We start from the raw sequence: 23,212 nt of genomic DNA, 5'->3' as shown, positions 1-23,212 counted from the left end.
TGGCTCATTGTTTGTTGCTCAGCCCCACAGACACCATGAGGTGCTTAAACAACACATTTACAGCACTCCAAAATGGCAAAAGTGGTCTCTGCATGTGTGTGGGCAGTGAGATGTCACTTAGGAAGTCACATCCTCACTGTCTTCATGCTAAGAGCCACCTTGGGGTCCTTCCCAGCACTTGTTCAATCTTCCTTGAAGTTTTGTAGATGCCGTTTTTCTCTCCTTTCCTTGCAACCTTCTGGGTTGAAATAAATCTCTCCTTTCAGGTATGTAAATCCCACCTTCATGAGGTGCCAAGGGACCTTTTGCAGGCTGCTTGGTTTCCCTGTGCTCCCAGCCAAGAGGATGCTCAGGACCCAAATGAGAAGATGCTTTTGGGTGACGAGGGAGTTTGGCTCAAGGTAAGTGAGGATGTGTGGTCAGGCACAAAGGATTTGTTTGTCTTTACCCAGCTCTGGTGACAAAACCCATCCTTTCCTGTCCTGTAGGAGCTACAGCAGCCTCTAAAACTACTCATGTAGTACTCTATATGCTACTGCACTCTTTGTAAGTCCCAAAATACCTGTGTCTGGATCTGTCCTAGTTGCCCCATTCCCACTGTGAGCAGCAAACCCATCCTGGGGCAGATTGCCAGGAGAAGGACTCTGCATGAAACCAAAATACCACAGAAATGCCTGGAGGCTGAGAAACAGCTTGCTCCTGACTCTCCCCTGCAGTCAAGCTGTGCTTTAACACCCCCAAAGGGCAGGCACAGGCTGTGTTTAAAGTCCTGGTTGCCTTTGTTCCAGCAGCAGAGGGCAGCTGGATATCTTCTGCCATCCTGAGGGGTCATGAGCACCCCAAGGCCACAGCAACCAGGTCCTTCTGATAGCTCCAGAGCGAGGATGGCACTTCTGTACCTCAGGATGTTGGTCCTGCAGCCCAACAGGGGCTTGGGGGCTGCCCCTGGGAGGGTCCAACCCCTCTGTCCCAGCAGGTAGAGGAGAGGGACAGAGCAGGGCTGAGGGTTGGGCCGCTGGGATTTTTACAGCGTTGGGTTACTGACCACAGGCACAGTTTAGAGGTTTTGTGGCTGCTGCCTGGTGTTGCTGGAAAGCCAGGCTCTGGCATGCTGCTCCCTCTGCACTCTGAGGGGCAGCTCACCCTGTTTTGCTCGAGGTTCTCTAGAGAAGGCCTCTTCCCCCAGATGCTCAGACAACTCAGTGATTCATCAAACCTCAGTCAACAAACATGGGTACTGCTCTGAGGTCCTCTGACTCTACAAAACAACTTCTTTAGCCTTCTAATTTTCCCTCTCTTCCTTGTCTGTGTGCTCACAACCCAATTTGTGGCTTCAGTCCCTGGCCATGACAAGCGTGCCTCCTTTCCTCCTGTGCTGAGGAGAAAGCAGTAATCCTCCCCCTTGGCCTTACCTAGATGAAAGCTTGCTCTCCACTTCTCAGCAGGGGTTAAAACATGTTACAGTTTTATAGGAGCTTGTGGTCAGTCCTCTTCCTCTATGGATGTTTATACTAAAGACTTTCATTACTGGTTCTCTGTGCTCTCTCTAGGAGTGCTATTATTTTCCGCCCATAAAATTATTTATGGACTAGTAATAAATATGCCCTTTTTTCCTTTTTTTTTTTTTTTTTTTTTTTTAAGAGTTGGCCTGATTGGTAACATATTGGGTTAGGAAAGATGGCTTTTTGTTGACAATTTGCCTAGCACAGCTGCCTGCCCAGACAGGAGTGGTGCTGTTGGTGCACATGTGTACCTATGTGCACGGGGTGTTTGGTGTCCACCAGCTCCCAGGGCCATTTTAAAGCTGTTGCACCTGTGTTTCCTGGGTTAGAGCTGCACCACAAAACTCATCAGATAGTAGGAATCACTTCCTACAGTGTTTCTGATGAGGTGGGACCAATGAACAAGAGGAAGGGCTGGGTCAAAGGGTCATGGAATGGTTAGGGTTGGAAAGCAGATTAAATGCCCTCTAGTTCAAACCCACTGCCATGAGCAGAGACATCTTCCTCTAGACCAGGTGGCTCAGAGCCCCATCAGATCTTGAGTGTTTCCAGGGATCCACAACTGCTCTGGAAAGCCAGTGCCAGTGTTTTACAGTGCTCACTGTAATGAGCTGTAATGAAGCCAGAGGTATGTGTGTCTGTGCCACTGCACACAGCATCTGCCATGCCCCTTGGGTCTGTCTGCACATGAGAATTGTTACACTTTGCAGATCTCCAGCCATGCTTTGTTCTCAGTTTTTAATACACCTGATGAGGAAAGACATCAAAATCACTTGTAAGCAAGTCAGGATGTGTAATGCAGGAAATTAAATAAGAAGCAGGGAGAGGGAGGGAGAAAAATTAAGAAGATAGCCTGCTGTGGCCAAGCACGTAATATGTAGTGGAAAGAATTGGGATGTTAATCAAGGCAGCTGCTATTGGCCTAGCTTGGGGCCTCATGCAGCATTTGACCCTCATGCAGATGCACTGTAGGAAGGGAAAGACTGAACTCTTCACCTCAGGATGTGTAGTCCAGGGAAAGCCTCACCTGACTTTTCCAGCTACCTCTCCTTCCCTGAGGAACCCACTTGGAGGTTGGGTTCAAATCCTCCAGGTCCCTGGGACTTCACAGCTCTGTCCTGGGGGGCTCCTTGTCTGTGAGCACTGCTGGCTCTTCTCTCCTTCTTTTCCTGCCTTCTTGCTTTCCAGTTTCTTTTCCTTCTTCCCCCACTTACCTCACCAGGGGAGACAGTGGGGATATACCAAATAGAAACATTGGAGCCCTCTGGTCCACTCCTTGCAGCCAGGCAGCTCTGTAAACCTGCAAGCCCTGTTGAAGGGAGCAAGGAGACACCAGTGGGGCCTTGCTCGTGGGGCTTTTGCTGATGAGCACCTTCCTGCAGGGTGGGAGCCCTGGGCTGAAGCCCAAGGTTTTCTCCTGTTCCTGTGTGTGAACAATGCCTGACGTGGCACGAACCACCCTGAGGCAAGGATGCCATCACAGGTTGCGTGGTTGTCCCCTCCATTCCCACAGTCTGCTCCTTGGGCTGTGCCTGGCCAGCCAGGACTTGTCTTCTTTCCAAATACACCTTTGCCTCGAATTTCTGAGCTTCCTCCACGCCAGCATTCCACAAAAACACTGTATCGGGAGGATCTCGATCAAAACACATCTCAGCACTAGTGGGGTGGGGGAGAAAAACATTTCTGTCCTCTTCCAAAGAACATCTGCTCTGCCATGATTGATGCCATGTGTTTCCCAGCTACTTCCAGCTGCCTTCAGGGTTGTAGACAAGTTGTTGTAGCAAGTTGCTGGCTCTCCTAGCAGGCAGGGTTTCTTCCCATGAATCTTTCCACGTGTTGGCTGGTGGACAGTTTGCTGTTGCAGTGGCTACTGGGGGCATTCTTTGGGCTTGTTTTGATTTTTGTCTTTTTTTGAGGGCTTTTTTTATTGGAAATATTTTGGTGGCAAGGCTGGTAGCTGTTTTGCCTGGGTGTCTCACTTACCTGGCCAGATCTGTGTGGGCTGGGAGTCCAAGCTTGGTGAAGGGGGAGCAGGAAAGAGCTTATCCAGGTCTTGCTCAATGTGGATGCTCTGAAGATGCTATAAATTTAGGTCAAGGTGGGGCTGAATATGTGAGGAGAGGGCTAGTAAAAGGAAGAAAGGAAATTCAGAGGGAAAGGACTGTTTTGGCTCCCTTCCTTCCTCCTCCCCACCTTTGCAGCCCTGCAAGGTCTCTGACCCCTTATCCCTACTTCTGCTGTCCCTCTTCCTCTCTCTTGCCTGTATGGGCTCTGAGAAGCTGTATTTGCTGTGCCTGCTCTCAGAGTGTCTCCTGCCCTCTCTTCTAGGTTTGCTTTGAGAGACCTGCAGTGCCCACGTCTCTCCTGCTCTTCCTGGCCTCCTCTGGCTCTGTCCCAGGCCAGCAGCCCAAGCCGGTGGTTGCCGTGCAGTTGACTGACACAGATGGACAGAACAGCTCTTTGGGTGAGAACCTCTGGGGTGACACCAACGGGGACACCAGAGCCACCACCACCACAGGTGGGGCCTCTCACTGCTGTCCCCTGCCTTCCAAGCTGGTCTGTAGGTGTGTGGGGAGAGCAGATACCTGTAAACCCTGGAGCTGGCCTAGTCACTTCTCTCTTTTCCTTGTCTCGCAGGGACGTACGAGCTGTCGTGTCAGCACAACCCCCTCATCATCAACGTGACCCACAGCCAGGAGGACCCACTCCCCCAGGTTGCTTCAGTGCTTTTCAACTTCTCCTCTCCCCTTGTGGGCATTGCAGCCGTGGCCTTGAGGACCTTGGCTCAGCCTGGCTCCTCTGAGCCCCTCAGCACCTGCCTCCTGCAGCACCAGGAGGGATGTGACCATCAGTGCTACAGGTAGGGATGGTCTCCTCAGGGCACCCAGGGTTGCTGCTCTCCTCTGGGACTTTGTGTTTGAGTTCTGGAGCGTTTATCTTCCTATTGAGTGCTTTGTGACTATCCTCAGATGGATTTTGAGGTATTGTTGGAAGATCTGCTGTGTTGAGTCTTGATTTGCTTATCTTGCTGGAGGGAGCAGGAAGGCAGAAACCAGATTTTGTGCATGGCCTCTGCATCTAAAGGACTGATTCCTGGTGGGAAGACCAAGAGAAGTTTTAAAATGGCTCTGAAGTTATCACTGGAAAGCTGAAGCTTCTTCAGCACTTACAAGCTTCTTCAGCACTTAGAAGCTCCACCTCCATCCGGTCTTCCCTGTGCTGTTAAGGTGGGGATGGAGCTCCCCTCATCCTCTCTGTTCTCACTCCTGCTCCATCCAGGCCCCTCTCAGAGTCTCACACTGCCCTGCTGAACATGGTGATAATGCCAACAGAGGCCTCAGCACTTTAAATCTGCCAAGTCTGGCTTTGCTTTCAGTTCCCAGGCTCCCTGAAGCTACACACATGTGCTGATCCAGGGCTCCAGTTCAGCCAGTTACTCAAACCACACCACTGGGAATGCTGATTTTTGAGTTGAGCTTTGCTGGAGCTTTGGGGTTCTTCAGCACAGAAGGGTTTTGTCTAGGGTCATCCCATCACTGTTCTTGTCATGTTCCTTCTCTTGATGGCCTGGATGGGTGAACATCCCTGACAGCAAATGAGAGTATGTGTTTCTCTTAAAGCCTGTAGGATTGTGCTACAGTTGATTTATGTAGAATTCTGGAAGCCATGAATATCCTGAAGTTGCTTTTTCCTTTTTTTTTTTTTTTTTAAGTGCATGTGTGATTTATACAGAAACATAAATCTTAGTGAGTCAGTATATAAATATTATTCTCAAGCTTACATTAAAAGATCAGTGTTCACCTGAAATGCAGCGTGTTTCCTCCTGGTAGCTGTTACAGCAATGTACCCACATGCTTCTAAGACCGTGGCCAACTGATGTGGTTTTTCAATTACATTTTCTCATCCCTTAAAATAATCTTGCATTCTTGTTGCTTGAGAGCTTTCCCCTTCCCCTGAGAAGTGACTGCAAGGAAGAAAAGACTCACTGGACACAGCTGAGCATTGACTGGGGATGAGGAGATCCCCATATAGGGGCAAATAGAGAGGAAAATAGATGTTTTCCTCATAAAGGTTGCATTATAGCTGAAGCACAAGGCAGTTCCTGTATTGCCAAGGCACACCAAGCTTTTCCAGGGGCACAGCAGGATCCTCATGTCTCCTCTCCTCTTGTTGCCCTCCCCTAGGCTCCCATGGCCTTGAGTTCACATCAATATGCTCAATTGCAGGTTGTGTGTGCCCTTAGCAAATACTCAAAGTAAATCAGATTCCCAAAGTTTTCAGAGTAGAAAATTCTACTTAGAGTATTGATCTTCAGAATTAAAGTCTTGAATATTCAGGGTGGGGGGAGTTAGGCTTACAGCCTGGAGTAGCCACACTAACAATAAAGGATCTTCCTCTGTTAAGTCAGGAAACATTCAAGTATGCCCCCTTTATTATATTTTTAAAATCTATTCTATCTCCAAAAGTAATGCATTGCAGTATTTTCAAAGGTTAACAATTCATTTCACGTAAGGTAGGTGGATTCTGGCGGTGGGCAGGGGGGAGAAATCCCCTATAAAAATCCAGGAATAGAAAAATCTTCATAGGCTGAGAGACATTTGACTGTGAAAGAGCTCAGAACATGGATGTTCCTCCAGCAGAGAGCTGAACTGACCGTGTGCACGCAGCAGCCTCATGTACACAGTACGTGCGGGCGAGGGCTTTCCCAAAATAACCTGAGAAAGGACAGTAACAAAAGCAACAAAGAAATGAGATTTCCTGCCTTCAGCCTAGAAATGCTCACTGCCAAAATAATAAATATATGACAGGTTGGTATTTCTGTAGCATCTTTCATCTTGAAGGATCTTGCAGTGCTTTGCAAGCTGGGGAAAACATAGAGATGGTGTTTATGCTGATGAAATGGCAGCTTTCTCCAGGCCAGGGTGCAACAGGTGTGTGCCTCTAGAAAAGTACACGCTTGTTTTGAAGAAAGTGTCACCTTTTGAGGTGCTGAAGGTTGGCAGAGCACTTGCAGAGCAAAGCAGTGCAGTGTCCTCACTGCCATCCCCAGGAGCCCCTCTGTGCTGTCTCTGCCAGCAGATCAGGGTTTGTCTGTGCATTCTGCTCCCAGTCACAACCTTATGAGGTCGAGCAGAAATGAGACTTTTAACACACTTCCACCCAGGAGACCCAAAGCTTATGGCTTTCATCCTTTTCTTTGCATTTTTAAACTGAGCCACAGTCCCTCATGTTTAACTTGGTACACTGAACCAGGGGAACATTTTTCATTTCCTCTGTTATGTGTATTTTTAGCTTGCTTTTATTTTCATTGTGTTTTATTTTATGTTCACGTATGCTGGGAAATGCCTGGGTGGGTTCACAGGAAAGGTGCTACAATAGGTGATCTGCTTTGTGTTTGTATTTCCTGTGTGCAAGCTCTCCTCTGCTTCCCCAAAAGTGAGAAAGTGGGTGTAAGGCATCAAGGGGAGTCAGGTTTGGATTCCTTTAGTATGAAAAATCAAGGTGAGAGAGAAAAAATTAGATGGAGGAGGGAATTGTTTACATATTTTCAACTTACAAACTATTCAGCAGAGAGGGCTGTTTCCCAAACAGGTTTTGTTTGGTTTGTTTTCTTTCTTCCAGGCACCAAATTTATGCAGGGTCAATTTATGGGCTGCATGTGTGATGGCATGAAGATTTATGGGCACCCTGGTAGACATGCTGGTGTCTTATTTCACAGAAATGTAGAATAGTTTGGGTTGGAAGGGACCATAAAATCCTGATTCTTGGCCTCTGGCTTAGGGTGCCCCATGGATGGAGTCCCTGTCTCTGGAGGGATTTCAAACACACATAAATGTGGCACTTGGGGATATGGGGTAGTGGTGGCCTTGGCACTGCTGGATTAATGGCTGGACTTAATTTTACAGGGCTTCTCCAACCTAAATAATTCTGTGTTTCCAGGGTCCTGTTAACCACATTTCCTGGGAAATGGGCTCACCTCTGCCTTTTGAGACTTCTAGAGGTGCTTCTCCTCCAGCATCCTCCAGGCCTGTTGACCTCTGGCACATCTCTTGTGGAGCCCTGACTGGCTGATGGGCAGTGGTGGCCAAGACTGTGCTGTACAATATGTTATTAATGTTAATTTAAACTAAAATTTAAATTTATGTCCAGCTGGAAGGTGTCACAGGTAACCCTTGGAGGGCCAGACACCGTTTCATGGACTGCCCCACTCCATTTGTTCTCTTCAGTTTAGTAAGGTTCTTGAGATTAGTGCTCTATATGTGGGCTTTTTTGGGAATGCTCAAGATGTCTTCTGCCTTTCCCTGAGAATAGCCAGGGGAAAAAATATCTCCCAGCACAGGTTTTTCACCAGTTAGATCTTGAGTCACACACAGTAACTGAACAGCTTTCAAACAGGGTGTGTGGTGTCACCTCACAGATACATCGAGGGAACGTGAGTTCCAACACAGATCAGTTGAGTTCCCATATCCAGTGAGGAAGGGAGCAATCACTGGGACACCCCAAGTTTGCCAGCAGAGCCCTTGGTTTTCTGCAGCAGCCAGTTTCCCCATTCTGCCCTGCCCTTCCTGATGTCATACACAGGCACAGGGATTTTTCACAGGCGCTGGATTAAATGCATCCTTCAGAAGGTTCTCTTATCTCCTTTCACAAGCTGCAGGAGGTGATGAGCACACCATCACCCCTGCTGAGCTATTCTCATATCCAGTAACCCTCTCTGCTGAGAAGGTGCCTCTGATTTCAAGATGAAAGTTGTTGCTTTTGCTCCATCCTTGTCAGAAAGGTCTGATTGCCTCCTGCCAGCAGACAGACAACTTTTCTGTGTCTATGTGTCTGTACAGAGATGTCAGATCCCCTCACTATCTCCTCTCTGTCATGATAAATATTTTTTCCTCCTTAAATCTTACAGCATAAGTCTTGCAGCCCAGCTATGGCTTCTGCTTCCAGCTCCCTTTTGAAATCCTTCTGCTATTTTTATGTCTTTCATGGTGATGGATGTGGCTCAGAAATTAATTCCTCTGGACAAGATGAGAAAATGAGGTGGAGCGTGGTCCTGTGGAGATGGGATATGGATAAAGATGTTCTTTGGGTACAGTCTGTCCTGGCTGAGGTTGGGAAGGTGACTACACCAAACCTGACATCCCATTCAACCTCATTTTCCATGCAACTATTTTGGTGTCATGAACAACAACAAAAAAAAACATGGAGAGGAACTGTCTGGAAATATATTATGTGCTCTTGCTTCTTTTTTTCCCTTTTCCACTATGGCTGTGGAGGGGCCAACAGGTCATTTGATGTCTTGCTGGTATCTTTTCTCTGTCTCTGAGGTGGATGACAGCAGATGACTCACAGGGATGGTACTTTTTGCCAAGTTTCTTTTGGAGTCACGTACAGAAGCAAACACCTTTTCTTGAGATGGCAACCTCAGTGCAGATTGTGATCAAGAAGCATCACCACCGTTGGGTCTGTACACGCAGCCTGCTGCCACAAGGATGGTTGCCATCAGATTTACTGGAAAAGTGAGACCTTTCACCTTGCCTGAAGGGAGACATTCCCAAGTATTTCCAAAACACCTTTTCTCATTTCCTAGCTATTCTCTCCTGCTAGACCGCATTGGGGTAAACACCTTTTTATCTCTCTGATGTTGAGTGCTGCAATCCAGACTCCACCAGAGTATGTGCAGTGATGACTTCTAACTTCAGGAGATTTGGCCAAAGCCTGTACTTTTCTGTCAACATCTCCTATAACCCCCTCTCCCAAAAATTTGCACCATGAGAAGAACTTAGAAGTTTCTGCTGTTAAGAGCTGGAGCTTGATGATAAGGGATGTTTCAGCAGCAGTCTTGGGGTTGAAAGCCTGGGTAGACACTACAGCAATGTATAGATGATTTATTATACTCAGACAGCTGCACTGCTTTTGACTTGGCTTAGTTTGATGTGGGTAAATCCATCAGTATTTTCTGTGTTGCATTAAGTAGTTGCAGTAAAACATGAAATTTCAGCTTTTTGGAATTTGGGATTTGTCACAACAAAGTAGTGTTACCATACTTACTTTGCCACCACTGGCTTCACATGATCTGTTGCTGGTAGTGGCTGCCTGCTTTTGTTCTAGAAGGATGAAGGATCCCAAAGGAAAAGTTTTGCTCCAGTTTATAGAATTGTTCCCATTTCAGAACAAAGCTCTTACCGTTCTGGAGCATTTAGGGCCATCACTAGGCAGAATTTCACAGATTTCCAGACCTGAAACTTTCTTTGATGTATAAGTTATGGAACTTGGTGAGCCCAAAGCATCGTGCAGGCTTGTGCTGACATGAAATAAGTTAGGAGAAAAACCTTGGTATTTTGTAAAAATGTTGTTGACAAATCGTTAGTTTGAGCTTCAAAAGATGCTGGGATAGAAGTGGAAATTTTTTTTTGATGTCTCGGGCAGAAAAAAAGTAAAAAATATTGGCTTGTCCCACATCTTATATGGCCTGAATCAGAAATGGGCAGAAGTCAGGAGTTTGCAGCTGTGATACAGGAATTTCATTTATCATCAAAAGCAGAAAGAGCTCCTTCATGCTGAGATCAGAACTGGGCTAACTTTACCATTTCCTTGTCCAGCCTTTGTTAGGGTGCTCCAGGGCCTGGGAGCTGTGATTTATTCCACCACTTTACCCCAGCCCTGGCATAGCATGTGGATCATGATGGGGCCAGGCCACAGGGCTCTTTTCTCTTTTGACCTGCACTTGTCCATCATCAGGCTCAGAAGTGTCCTGGCCCCAAGTACAGCAGGGATAGCAGTGATGGTGCTGATAAAAAGGAAGGAATCAAGGCAAAGTTTGTTGGTAGGGTTGGTATATATTTTTTAAAGATTGTTGACATATTTGAGAAAATCAGCATTCAGTGATGTGAGCTCCTTTTCAGGTCTGGAATAGCAGCACCAGACTTCAAAGCAAGGTGTAGGATGAGCACAGCTTCTCAGAACTTGAGCTGATTGGGCTCAGATCATTTCCAAAATAAAATCTGGTGGGTATTTGTAGGTTTAGGTGTGTTGTTAAATACAGAGAAAACAGTGCTAAGTTAGTCATCTTTGGGGGCAAAGAGAAAGGTCATTATTCTAACTCAGACTTTTCTATTATTTCTAGAATATGTCTATATGCACATATGGAAAGTGTGCATGAGTGTGTATATATATATATGTGATGTACATAGAAATATTTTGTTGTTATGAGCTGTAGTTATCAATCTCTTATGCATAACTACCCTATATAACATTCTGTATTTACAATCCTTAAGAAACTTGCTGATATCTTGATCTACTTTGTACCACATTGCTGGTTGCATTTCTGAACTGGTGGAAAACCAACGTGTCCCCAGTAGCGCTCAAAAGGATTAGCACTCCATTTAATTTTTATTTAATAACAGCATTGTCCCAGCTGCCAAGGCTGCCCCAGACAACGTGCTGTCTTTCCATCAGCACCAGCAGGGCTGCTCCAGCCAAGCACTTGGCCTGGATGCATCTGGAAGGTGCCAGGGCACACCCTGGCACATCACCAGTGCTGTGATGGGCACATGCTCCAAAACTCAACGCCCTGACCATCAGCTGTGAGGGTGGGGAGGCCCTGGCACTGCCTGACCATAGCAGCTGTGGCTGCCCCGTTCCTTGAAGTGTTCCAGGCCAGTTTGGAGGGTGCTTGGAGCAGCCTGGTCTAGTGGAAAGGTGCATCTCCATGTTGTGCCCATGACTGGCGAGGAAGGAGATGGAAGGGAGAAGCAAGGCTGGAAAGAGAACGTGTGTCCAGAGGCAAACACACAAGGAAGTTTAGGACAGTGGTTCCATCACTGGGGATGGGAGCAAGTATGAGCCAGGGGCACAGGCAGGGAGCAGAGCAACTGCCCAGAGAAGGTGACTGCGGGAGGGGAGGGGAGAGGGCTACAATTGGTAACAGATGCCCTCAGAAGCTAATGACCTGACAAATGCTGCACTCATAAAACAAATTCTTTAAAAAGGAAGCAAATGGAAATATAAGCTAGTGAAAGAATTTGCAGCAGCTGCCCTGAAACCATTTCTCACTTCATAAACAGGTCTGCATTGAAAAAACAGCCCCTTTCTTCTTGTTCTCCTTTGTGGTCCCCTCCTGTGCCCACCGGCTCTTTCAGGGCTGTGGCCTGCAGGTTTCCACCATGCCTTTGGCTCGGTGGACTTGTCCAGAGTCAACAGCACATTGCGTTCCCTTAACGTCTGCGTCGGCACCGATCTGGGCTTTTTTGGGGTTTGTTGTTTTTTTGTTTTTTGTGTGCATGTCTTTTGTGGTATTTCTAGCTCTGTGCATCCTTGGCTGGAAATGTTGAGTAAAGGCTGGAGGCAGAGGCCTCTGCCTCGCTGGGAGAAAGGCAGTGCCTGAAAACAGCAGCAGCCCTGTGCCAAGCAGGGAGCAGAGGAGAGTGAGGCATTCAGGTACAGCTCCCTCCCTTCTCTCCCCAGTTACTGCCTGGAGTGCAGCACCTCTGCCCCTGGCTGAGGAGGGCGGGCTGAGATCAGGTGCTGCACCTATATCACTTGGTAACAGATAAAGCCAGACTGGTGGATAACCAGGGCATGGGAGCTGTTGTACTGCTCTATGTCTTTTCCTAATTCCATCTCAGGTAATTAATCAATGGGCTGCATTTCACTGATGGAGATCACAACCCTTTGACCCACACTGGTTCTCATTATGGAATTGTGATGCTTAAATAATCAGTATCTAATGACTGCTCCTCAGTGGGAAGCTGCTGAAGTGAGGAGGCAGTGTGGGTGATGCATTGCAAACCAAGGGATGGACGATGCATTTCAAACTTTCCTGGCACCTCCTGTAACTTGCAGCAGTGCTGAGGGGAAGGTTATTCCTCCCTTTAGCTACAGCTCACCTTGGTAGCCACAGCTGAGGCTGTAGAGCTGGACAGGTGTGTGTTGAGATGGTGCTGATCCCAAAGAGCCTGGCATGCACAGGTTTGGGGTGCTGTGCTGGCCTGTGGGAAGAGCAGAGGTGCTGAAGGCCATCAGAGCAGAGGGGGAAGGTGACAGGAGTGGGTCTGGGGAGCCAGCTGTATATCTAACTTCTCCCTTCCACCACAGGCTGTGGTGTAGCTGTATGGATGTGAAGGGGGACTGCGCAGGATCTGAAGAACATCTCATGGATTATCCCCTAATATTTGCAGAGGTTTCTTCTTAGCTTTCCTTGCAGTTGGAGAATCATCTGTGGATTCTCCAGTGTCCTATACAGAGTTTGACATACCTGATTCTAAAGGTATGCAAAGGTATTCCTTCTGCCTTCCCTCTCCTTGTCACCTCCCTCCTTTTGTTCTCTTGGTCTACCTGCAGTGAGCTCCCCTGTGGTGCTGGGCTGTGTGCACACTCTGGAGATATAAGCTAGTGAAAGAATTTGCAGCGGCTGCCCTGAATCCTGTGTGGCACAAATTTTGGAATATTGTTGAGCTGTGCTTCCTCTCATCCGCTTGAAAGAGCACGGTGGCGGTTGGTGGGAAGGTGTGGGCTGGGGTTGGGATCAAGTCTCTGGCATCACTGTCAGGAGACTTCAAGCCTGGGAGAAGCTGTGAAGGATAGGTGAGCATCTCTAGGTACCTGTGACCTGCTGAGCATTCACTCCACACAAGTGCCACCTGGAGAGAGCCCTTCCTTGCTATACTAGTCCTGGGACCCCTGGTTGATCCCTTGTCTGTTCTCCTCCACAGCTGTGCCCACGGTGCCTGTGTGGGATCAGGAACCTGCACGCAGCCACTGCTTGCTCACGCTGCCACCCTCAACTGCAGCTCAGATGGCCCAGGGCACATGGTGTGTGCTGTCTCCTGTGAAAAGGGATTTGTCCTCCACTCCAGTGGTGGGAAGAGGCTGGGCTCCACGCAGGTGAGTGGCCGCAGGATGGCCCATGGGACCAAGACTTAGATAAAAAAGATTTAACCACCCTGAGGTGGTTGGAGAGAGCACAGAACACTTTGTTCCTCCAGCCCCAGCCCTTTTGCTGCTTTCCCAACTCATCCCAGCTCAATGAAACTCCAGTTCTGGATCCCTGTGCTCATGGCTGGTGTTTCTGCTCTGGAGATCCCTCTCTTTCCCTTGCTGCAGTGCTAGTTCTCCTAGTCCACTGTTGTCTGCAGAGCACAGCTCTGCCAGGCTGAAAGGTGCTGCAGGGCATGTCCCAAGTCAAGGTGATGCACTCTAGCAGGAGAGGTGGATATTTCTGCTCTCCAGATGGGCGTTGCTTGGAGGGTTAAACATCCCTGGGATGTTTTCTCTCTTAAAGCTGAAGTTAGTGGCTCAGGAAAAAATGAAGTCATGGCAGAGCAACTATATTTAGAGGCAGCTGAGAGCATGGAGAGCTTTTCTTCCTTTGTGTTGTGTTGCAATAATGGCACAGAGGTCACCGTGAAAGAGTTTGTCCCACTTTCCAGAGGGTTGGGGGTTACCTCATAAAAGCCAGGAGCCAGCACAGCTCTTAGCTATTTACTGAGGAGACCTGGGATGATGTGTCCTTGGGAACTGAGCTGCCTTGGTCCAGGCACTCACCTTGGCAGGGGGGTAGGCACACAGTGTCCTGTCCTTGGGCAGTTTCTGGAGGGGGGAACAGGAGTCTCTGGGGCTGAGCTGGTCTTACATGCCAGACTGAGTGAGGGCATGAACTTGCTTGGGGCAGACAGACAAAAGTGAGTTGGGCTGTGTCAGGAAGGTGACATTTCCTTTCCTTGGAGATCTGCTTATGACACCTGGCAGGCAGGTTCCCTGTGCTGCAGTGTTGGCCAGAGGAGAGGTGGACACTGGGAAGTGCAGTAGGGCAGCTGGAGGTGCACTGCTCATCACTGGGAGTTGTTAATTACATGGCCACTGGGTCTGTGGGCCAAGGGCCTGCCCAGGGAAAACAAAATGTTCCCATTCTCCGAAATGAAACTGCACAGAATGAATCTGCCTGGGGTGACAGCTTTCCTGTGTCTGGCAGTGAGATGGGAAACTTCTGAACAGTTTTACCAAGTGGCTGTCACAGCAGAGGGCAACTTGCAAGGGCCTTGCCCTGAGCCCTCCAGTGGTATTGCAGTGATGTCTGGCTTGTAACCCTATTTAGGCAAATGCACACAGCTCTACTCCTGAGCTCCTCTCCAGCTCGTTCAGATACACTTGGGAGATCCAGACTCAAATTTAGTGATGTCCTTCAGCGCCACCACAGCCAGGTTCAACCAAAACGTGCTGGTTGCAATGATAGGTCATATGTTCAGCTGCACCAGCAGTGTGACTGTACCATCCATGAAGGGACATCAGGAACATTGGTCTGTAGCCCCTGGCTGAGGGCTGCTGGGCTGGGATTTGCAGTTTGGGAATGGAAATCATAGAACAGCAGGGGTTGGAAGGGACCTTTAACAAATCACTTAGTCCAACCCCCCCGTGTTGTGGCTAGGAGCACCTTCCACTAAACCAGGTTGCTCATAGCAAACCATCATCCACCACTCAATTTTGATGAAGTCTGTAGCACGTGTTGACCATATTTAGTGGTGGGACCATGGTGGTTTTTGATCTTGGGCAGTTCTGAGTAAGAAGGGCTGTACAATTAGGATTTGTAAATGAGGTTATATGATTTCATTGGGGTCTGTGGGCTGAGGCATGAGGGAATTGGTACATTTAGGGAAAAACAATCAACAGAAGAGCTCTCTGACAACAGTTGAAGTAAAACTTGATCTTTTTGGGGAGGAAATTGCAGCACATCCAGCTAGAAATAGCTTAGCTCAAGAGGTTTCAGTGAATCTTGAAGGGACTTTCCTTTTATCCCTAATGGGGGCTGGTACCACCCAGACAATGTAGCATGCACAGTGCCTGGATTGTTACCCCAAGGCACATTTCCTGCTCTCACACCCCACGCATCCCCCTGTGAACTGGTCAGGGCTTTGGGATTCGCTGTCCAGAGTGGGGAGAAAGGTGGAGGAAAAATGTTGGAGCGCTCTCCTCATCCTGAACCCTGATTGGACCTTTCTGCTGTGGTGGCACAGCATAGATCAAAGCTCTCCTCAGGAGTCTGATGGAGCTTTGCTTTTTCTGCAGCAGGAGGTGTTGCTGACGTGCAGTTGGGGACAGTGGGACAGATCTGTGACTTGTGACCCTGTTGACTGCCGTGTCCCTGACCAGTCCCACGTGTACTATGCCGAGTTCTCCTGCCCTCTGGGGACCACCTACCTGCAGAGATGCTCCTTCTCCTGCATCCCCCCAGCCAAGCTTCAAGGTATGGTCTGGAGTGTCAAGACATTTAACCACCCTTTTTGATGCCACATTTCCATGCCCGTCCCAAGCAGTTCAAACAGAATTTGGAATTTCTCACTTATCGTGGATTTGCCAGCTGGATGAGTTCTTGAGATACTTCCCAAAATGATGGGTATCCCTCCCCCTGGAACAGAGACATCCTAGTGTGAGGATAATTCCCTCTGACTCCCATCCTCTGGCAGGCAGCCCTGATCCATCCACCTCAGGGTGTAGTGATGTCCTCTCCTGATAACTGGTCCAGCCTCCAGTATTACAGTGATGGAGACAAGAAACATGCAGGCAGACAGAGAGAACTTCAGAGAGCCAGCAGTGGCTCTGTGCCTGGTGGCTGTGGGGAAGCCTGTGGTTCAGGGGGCTGGGGCTGTATAAAGCCATAGAGACTGATGCCCACAGCTGTAGAGCAGTCTGGGAGATGGTCACCACCCAGACACACCATGGCCTGGCTTTCATTCTGACGACTCCATCAGTAGCCACAGGAATTTTTTAGGCCAAGTAGGAGAAAGAGAGCTACTGTTCTGTCTATGCAAGGGCTGAGCTGGATGGGATTTCAGGGGTAATTGCCTTGACAGCTTCAAGCATTGGGACTTTGTGAGTTTCCACCAGTGCCTCTGTTCTGAAAAAATCACATACAACAAATCATTTTAATGGGTGCCCTACTTTATGGAGACATTTATAGCTGAAATGTATGAGAATTGTTTACTTATTGTAAAAGAAAAAAACTTAAATCTAAGGATCAAAAGCTGCAGAGAATTAAGGTCCCATTTCATGACAGGGAGGATGGTGGCAGATCCCCAGAGTGGGCTGATCAATGGGTAGCACGCAAATGCCAACAACACAAATTCTGCATGAACTGATGCCCATTGCCTTGGGTTGGTCAACTGAGGCAGAGCTTTAATCTGATCTTGCACTCACAGCTGCCTCTTGGTCCTGCTGCAGTCCCTGGGAGTTTGCCGTGGGCTCCCTCCGTGGGAAGGGGTCCCCTCCATGGGCCCCTGGGTGCCTTCCAGCATGATGGATGGAGGTGCTCAGCCAAGGCTGCCAAGCCATGGGGGTAAACTCTTGGAGTCCAGCTGACACAACTGAGCCACTGAGGCAGGGACATGCTCTATGCTTGCTCCCCCCAAAGACTTGCATCCTTACAAGCAAGCTGTCAGTGCCATCAAATGCTAAGAGTAGGCAAGGAAAGGATGATGTGGCTGTGTGGCTCTTGGAGGTGGGAGATGACCCCTGGCAGCCTTGACCCATCAGGAACACAGGCGCTGAGTAGAGATGTGATCTTGTCCCTGGCCCAAAAGTGTTTCTGTAAAAAGAAAGGGTTGCTTGAAGGAACTGTAGAGCAGCCTGGCTGCACCACAAACATGCTGATCCAAACCTCTCATTAGGAATAGTCCCATTCACTCCAATCCAGCTTTTTTCCTGGCTCATCAGTTCCCAATGAACTATCCATCATCCAATCCATCATCCACACCATGTAGGTGATGTAGTCCTGGGCACTTCTTGCAGGTATCCAGAGCTGTGCAGTTTTGGCCCCCCATTTAGATGTGTCTATCAGGAACAGCAAAGAGCTGGGCTGTAATACTCAACCCAAACCTGTAATGATGGGTGCTTTGAATTCCCAGTCACACCAGTGAATCCTCCCACACCTGTCCTTGTGGCATTTTTCATCCTTCTGACTCTCAGGTTGCCCAGAGAGGTGATGGATTCCCCATCCCTGGAAACATTGAAAGCCAGGTTGGGCAGGGCTCTGAGCTACCTGACCTGGTGGAAGATGTCCCTGTCCATGGCAGAGGGAGGTTGGACGAGATGTGCTTTAAAGGTCCTTTCCAGCCCAAACCATTCCATGATTCTATGATCTTACACTGCATCTGTAGTAGGCTATGACAGCTTGATCAGCATAGCTGAAGACAAGCTGCAAAAAGCCCTTGGGGAGGATGAAGGGGCTGAACTAAACATGACAGAGCTGTCCTACACTAAGGCCCATGGCTGTCCTGAGGCACCATGAAAGAGGGCAATTTTAAGGGAAAGATCTGGGGAGATTTGCAGAACCCAAGATCCTTTCTCCAGCCTCTAGAAGTTGACCCTGCCATACTTTTGTCTGCATTCAAGAATTTTCTGCTACAGCCTGACCAAGCAGGCAATGGAGTCCACAGCCTTTGTGTTTGTTGACCCTTTTGATATCAGTGTACACTCTAACAAGAGGACTTCTACTGGTTGCTCTGAGCTCCCCTCAGCAGTTCTCCATTCCTGGCTGAAATGTAACCCCACACACACTCTGCTTCTCTTTTGGGGTCAGGAACAAACCAGTGGCTCACCTGCCTGGAGGATGGTCTCTGGTCCCTGCCCGAAGCCTTCTGCAAGCTGGAGTGCGAGGCGCCTCCCGCCGTGGCCAACGCCAAGCTCCTGGTGCCGCGGTGCCTGCAGGGCAGCCACGACGTGGGCTCAGTCTGTCGCTACAAGTGCAAGCCCGGCTACCACGTGGCCGAGAGCACAGCAGACAAGCCTAAGAAGTAAGTCTGTGGCAGGTCTGTTGTCACCATTTCTTTCCTCCTCCCAGTGTGTGCAAGGAGCAGAGGTGACGGGACGCTGGCAGTCTCGAAGACCTGGCTTGATAGGTGATAGAGGGCAGAGCAGCTTGCTCTGATCACACAGATTTCTTGAAATACAAGAGGCATTCACTAGGTGAACCTGGTGGGAACAAGGTGCTGTTGCATACATGAGTGTGTTAAGTACTTTAACCTGAAACAAGCAGATCTTCCTGTGCACCTCAACGTATTTGTCACTCTGTGAAAGTTAAGCAGCAAATTAAGTGTTTGTGGAATCCCAGGTAATTAGACATTTACAAGATGTTGGCAGATTCCTGGAGCTTCTGTCTTTCCTAAAAGCGATAAAACATGGAACAGAGGCACTGTAAGAATGAATGGCTGCCTTCTGTCAGGGCTAACATCTCACCCGCTGTGCCTCTTGGCTAAATTTAATATCTCCAGCATTGGCATTTCAATGGGAGAAGATTTTTCCTGATGCTTCGGGGAAAAATTCCTGGTGGTTCACTAGCCCTGCTCTCAGCCAGTATCTCGATGCTGGGGGATAAAGCAGCATTTTGTGTGTGACTCCTCCAGCCAAAGTCCCCATTGGGTTTGGTCACTAAAGATTCCTTGGCACTGGCTGGGTCCTCCCCAGAGTCTTGATTCTAGCCCAGATCAGGTAATTATGTGTTAATTGTTTAATGCCCCCTTCCAGTTTTAATTGGATGCAGACTTCATCTCTTCTTTGCTCTGGGGTAGAGTTGTTGTGTAGTGGGAAGCAGTTGCCAAATTTCTTGCCTAGTAATGAAGGAAGTGGTTTCTGTAAACAGCTTTTCACAGTGTTAGGAGCATTTCTTGGGCCAAAGGGAACTGAGCAAATGATTATTATGGCAGCAATCACATGGACTGCTTTGCAAACTCTAGAGCAGCTTTTGTGCCTGTGGCGCTTCAGGCACTGGGCATTCAAACAGATCCACTCAGCTTGCAGAGTGAGGCCCCCTCTGTCCTGCTGCAGCAACTGCTGGTGAAAATGATGACCCCTGGGAGATCTTGAGGCTCCTCTGATGTGTGAGTAACTCCCATATGGGTCTGAGCAGCCTGTGAGACAAGTCAAGGAAAATCATGTGAAGCGGTTTACATTTTCATAGCAATGCATGTTGACATTGTGTTTTCCCCTTTGCAATTGTCACTGCTGCTATTTCATCAGACATCTCTGATGGTGGAATGCAAAAACCACATTAACAAAACCAGAAAAAGTATTGCTTTCCTATCATGCAGATTAACTCCTAGGTGAGTGGCCCAGCCCAAGCAAAAACCTTTCCTTGGGCTTGTAAATGTCATTGTACTGTCTCATCAGGAGCTCTTGGTGACTCTCAGCATGAGTACCAACCTCTTGGTGTGGTGTAGCAGCTCTTAGCCATTAAGTCAGTTCCTGGACTGCTGGAAATCCTTCTGGTATCTCAGCCCTGGCAAGGAGAGGGTGGGAGCTGCCAGAGTGAGAGGTTGATCTCTTTGATCATGCCAGTTTTGGAGAAAGGGCGGTGCTGGGGAGTTCTGGAAGCAACCAGCTCTGGTGAGGTGCAGGTTCCTGATGTGCTCGGTCTGAGCTGGTGGACATCAGGTTTTTAGGGTCTTCTTCTGTGTCTCTGAGTTCAGAAAACTGAGTTCTTTATCTATTGTCTCCTGTTGTCCACCAACCCAGCAAGCACAAACCTTGCTAAAGGATTTAGTGCCATGCAGGTGTGGAGGTACATAAAGAAGCAAGACTCTCTATGTGTGCTACATATTGGACAAAAGTCAAACATAATCTGTGACTGACACTGAAGATTCCTCATGCCCACTAACTAGCTCACCCTTGGAAATAGTCAGGCTTCCTTTGAATTATTCTTCTAGCTCTAGCTTTGCTCCTCATGTGGAGTTGCCCACCTTATGCAGGCCTAAACCTCTTTGGGATCCAGCTGTCTCCATGCCAGTGAAGATAATCTTGGACACAGATGTTCATGCAATTGCCTCACTTCTATTTTTTATTTGAATTTTACTGCAGGAGCAGTAAGGATGCTTAGAAGGGGCTGAGGACATAGTTGAAATTAATTTCCCATAGTTTAAGTGAAAGAGAAAGGGGATGAAGAAATCAGTTGTCCCAGAGATGCTTTTGTCTGTTAACCTGGGTGAGAAAAGGCCCTTGGGAAATCACTGCTTGTCAACAAGGGTTCCTTGAGGAAATACTGATTACTTGTGTAATCAAGATCCTGCCAGAAAGTTGCTGCCTTCCTGCTGGCAGGTTCATCTGACTGACAGTGCTGACATGAAGGGTAAAGCTGCTTTGCCTCTTCCTAAAGGAGGTCTGTTAGCCTGGAGAGGCTCCCAGCTGCCAGGCTACTTCATTTCTAATTCCAGTGTAAGGTAACAAAGGGAACTTAAAATATGCATTTGTGCTTTGTGATGGGAGCTTTCTGCATTTAGGCAGAACCTGTGCCATGGCAGTACCAAACCCACACCTGGATCACACAAAGATATGAACTGTCAAGGAGAAATGTTCAGCATCACCCAGAGCTGTAACAGTGAAAAGTGCTGGCCTGAAAGCCAGGGGTCAGATACTTTGGGGGAAAGAGCATCACCCCCACAGTGCTCCTTGCTGTTGCTTCCAGCATGAAGTGCCATCTGAAGCAGATCTCTGACAGGAACAGACAAGATGGATGGGGCTTGGAGAAACTTGGTCTAGTAGAAGGTGTCTCTGTCCATGGCAGGGGGGTTGAAACAAGGTGATCTTTAAGGTCCCTTCCAACCCAAAACAATTCCATGATTGTGTGATTGTGCTCCTTTAAGGAGCACTCTGATGTTGAGAGGACACTCTCAGTTTGGGGATCTAAAAGGTCAGACCCTTCAGGGGACTTGTTTCACTTGCCAGATGTGGGATGATTCCTTGGAGAGAAGAGATTTGGGGATCTCAAAGCTGCCTTTGTGAGGAGTTGAGCTCCTTCTGCTAGCTTGAGGGAATGAAGCAAAGAACCACTTTGGTATTTTAAGGCAGATTTGAAAGTCTCAGCCTGCATTTTGACCAGAGATCAAGGAGCCCAGCAGAGTCCTCAGTCAGCTTCTATGGAGATGTCAGCCCCTCTTCCCTCTCCCTCTGTTTATATACAGCAGAGACCATGGAAGAAGGAGAGGAGGTGGGAGAATGTAGAGGAGAAACTGGGGACTGGAAACAAAACAAAGTTCACAGCAGGGCAAGCAGGACAGCCTAATCCAGGAGCACCAGGCACACGTGTGGTGGGCACAAAGGCACTCCCTGCCTCTGCCTGTATCTGGCCCCTTCCAGATAAAGGACAAACACACACAGCTGTGGGAGCCAAGGAGCCAGGTGAAGAAAACCCAGGCTGTCAACCAGGTTCCTGTCACTTCCACCTCCAAGATTTTTGAGTATTTACAGCCCAGGTTGTCCAGGCTGTTTTGAGGGAGCACAGCAATGGAGGGTCCTACAGGCTGATGCAACTTTCTTTGAATTTACTGACAAATCTCTCTCCTTTCCCCCTATTCTGTTTGAAGCCATCAGTCTCCTGCCATGGGAGATGAGGCTTTAGGCTCATTTGTCACCATTCCTGCACAGCAAACCCACTCCCCCCAAGCTGGCTGCCTCAGAAGATGGCTGGATCCCTGCATCTTCAGCTCCTGGAGCTGGGCATGTGCTTGTGCCTCCACCTCAGATGCAGCCCTTGCTGGCCTCAAACATCTCCCTTGCCTCCTCTGTCCATTAGGCTTGCCTGGTTGGAGGGCTGACTCTGATTTTCCTGGCTTCCTTGTTAATCCTCAAGAAGTGCCACTAACCCAGATCAGAAGAAGTTGCAGGATGGGAGGGGGGCCAGAAATGTCAAGCTCCTGTGAAGTTGTGTGCATTTATGTATATACTTTTTTTTTTTTTAAAGCCTCTCCTTTCCCTTCAGTTCATGCTCCCACATGAACTGCTTATTTCACATATGTGGGAGTGATCCACACCCCACCCTCTACCCTGGGGTCAGCCTGGGCTGTGTTTGAAGTCCCTGGATGGATGGGTTGAGCATCCACAGCAAGGTGGTCTGGGGGGGTGTGCAGGTTTGGGGGGAGGTGTGAGAGGCCATACATGGCCTGGCTCTGACACCACATCAAAAAGAGGAGCCCCTGTGAGGATGATGGGGCTGCAAACCACAGCCTGCACCTGAGCAAACTGCAGCTGCCACAGCGTGTCCTCCTCAGGCCTGACCCATCTCCCCAGGCCTCCCTGGGCACAGGGCCCCTGCCATGACCTGGAGAGCAACAGGGAGGTGCAGTGGCCAGTGAAAAGTCATGTGTGGCTGGCATGCTCCTGGTCTTTAAAGGAGTTTGCTCAGTGCCTGAGGGATTGCTGTTGCAGTTTGTTTCTACCTCCATAACCCCCAGGGCTTTACCCCTTCCAAGTCCTGCAGCTGGATCACACCCTGTGAGCCAGGAAGCTCAAGAAGGGGAAAATGCTGCTTGTGGAGCTGGACATCCAGCATGGATTAGTACCTCTTGGCATGTGCCTCTGCTTACCTTTAAACTTGGGCAGGGCAAAGCATTCAGTCAGATTTGGGAGAAGGCAAAGTCTTATGGGGGACATCTTTGCAAGGCAGGGACTATCATCCTCATGGAAAGAGAAGGCAAACAAGGAAGTTAAAGGAGGAATGGACTGAAACCACAGATGCCTACAATGGAATCCAGTCCCTTTACCTCATCAGCTTTCCAAAATACTTCATAGCTACAGTTCCCTTAGTTAATTCAAGGCTGCTGCTGTGAGAGCAATGTTGCAGCAACCCTCACTGCTCAGGTGCTCACACCACAACCATCCTCACTTCCCAGGTGGGCTGGAGGGAAGATTTGTGCAGAGCTCTGTGCCAGTGGACTTGCTGCATCCCATTC

At 48.7% G+C, this 23,212-nt stretch overlaps 1 protein-coding gene across 1 annotated transcript in view; it reads left to right on the top strand.

The window, feature by feature from the left end:
- The window catches only part of PAPPA2 (pappalysin 2), an 88,219-nt gene that overhangs the window by 43,195 nt on the left and 21,812 nt on the right, over positions 1–23,212 (top strand). The window contains exons 11-16 of the mRNA XM_071435898.1: positions 267–401; positions 3,831–3,966; positions 4,140–4,362; positions 13,214–13,385; positions 15,564–15,741; positions 18,073–18,286. Of these exons, the coding sequence (XP_071291999.1) occupies positions 267–401; positions 3,831–3,966; positions 4,140–4,362; positions 13,214–13,385; positions 15,564–15,741; positions 18,073–18,286 (1,058 nt within the window). The remainder of the gene's footprint in view (positions 1–266; positions 402–3,830; positions 3,967–4,139; positions 4,363–13,213; positions 13,386–15,563; positions 15,742–18,072; positions 18,287–23,212) is intronic.

The sequence above is a fragment of the Agelaius tricolor genome, unplaced genomic scaffold (genome assembly GCF_023055355.1).
Source record: "Agelaius tricolor isolate 1412-34295 unplaced genomic scaffold, bAgeTri1.0.p SCAF_11, whole genome shotgun sequence".
Taxonomy (NCBI): Eukaryota; Metazoa; Chordata; class Aves; order Passeriformes; family Icteridae; genus Agelaius; species Agelaius tricolor.
This window is presented reverse-complemented; position numbering and strand designations above follow the sequence as displayed.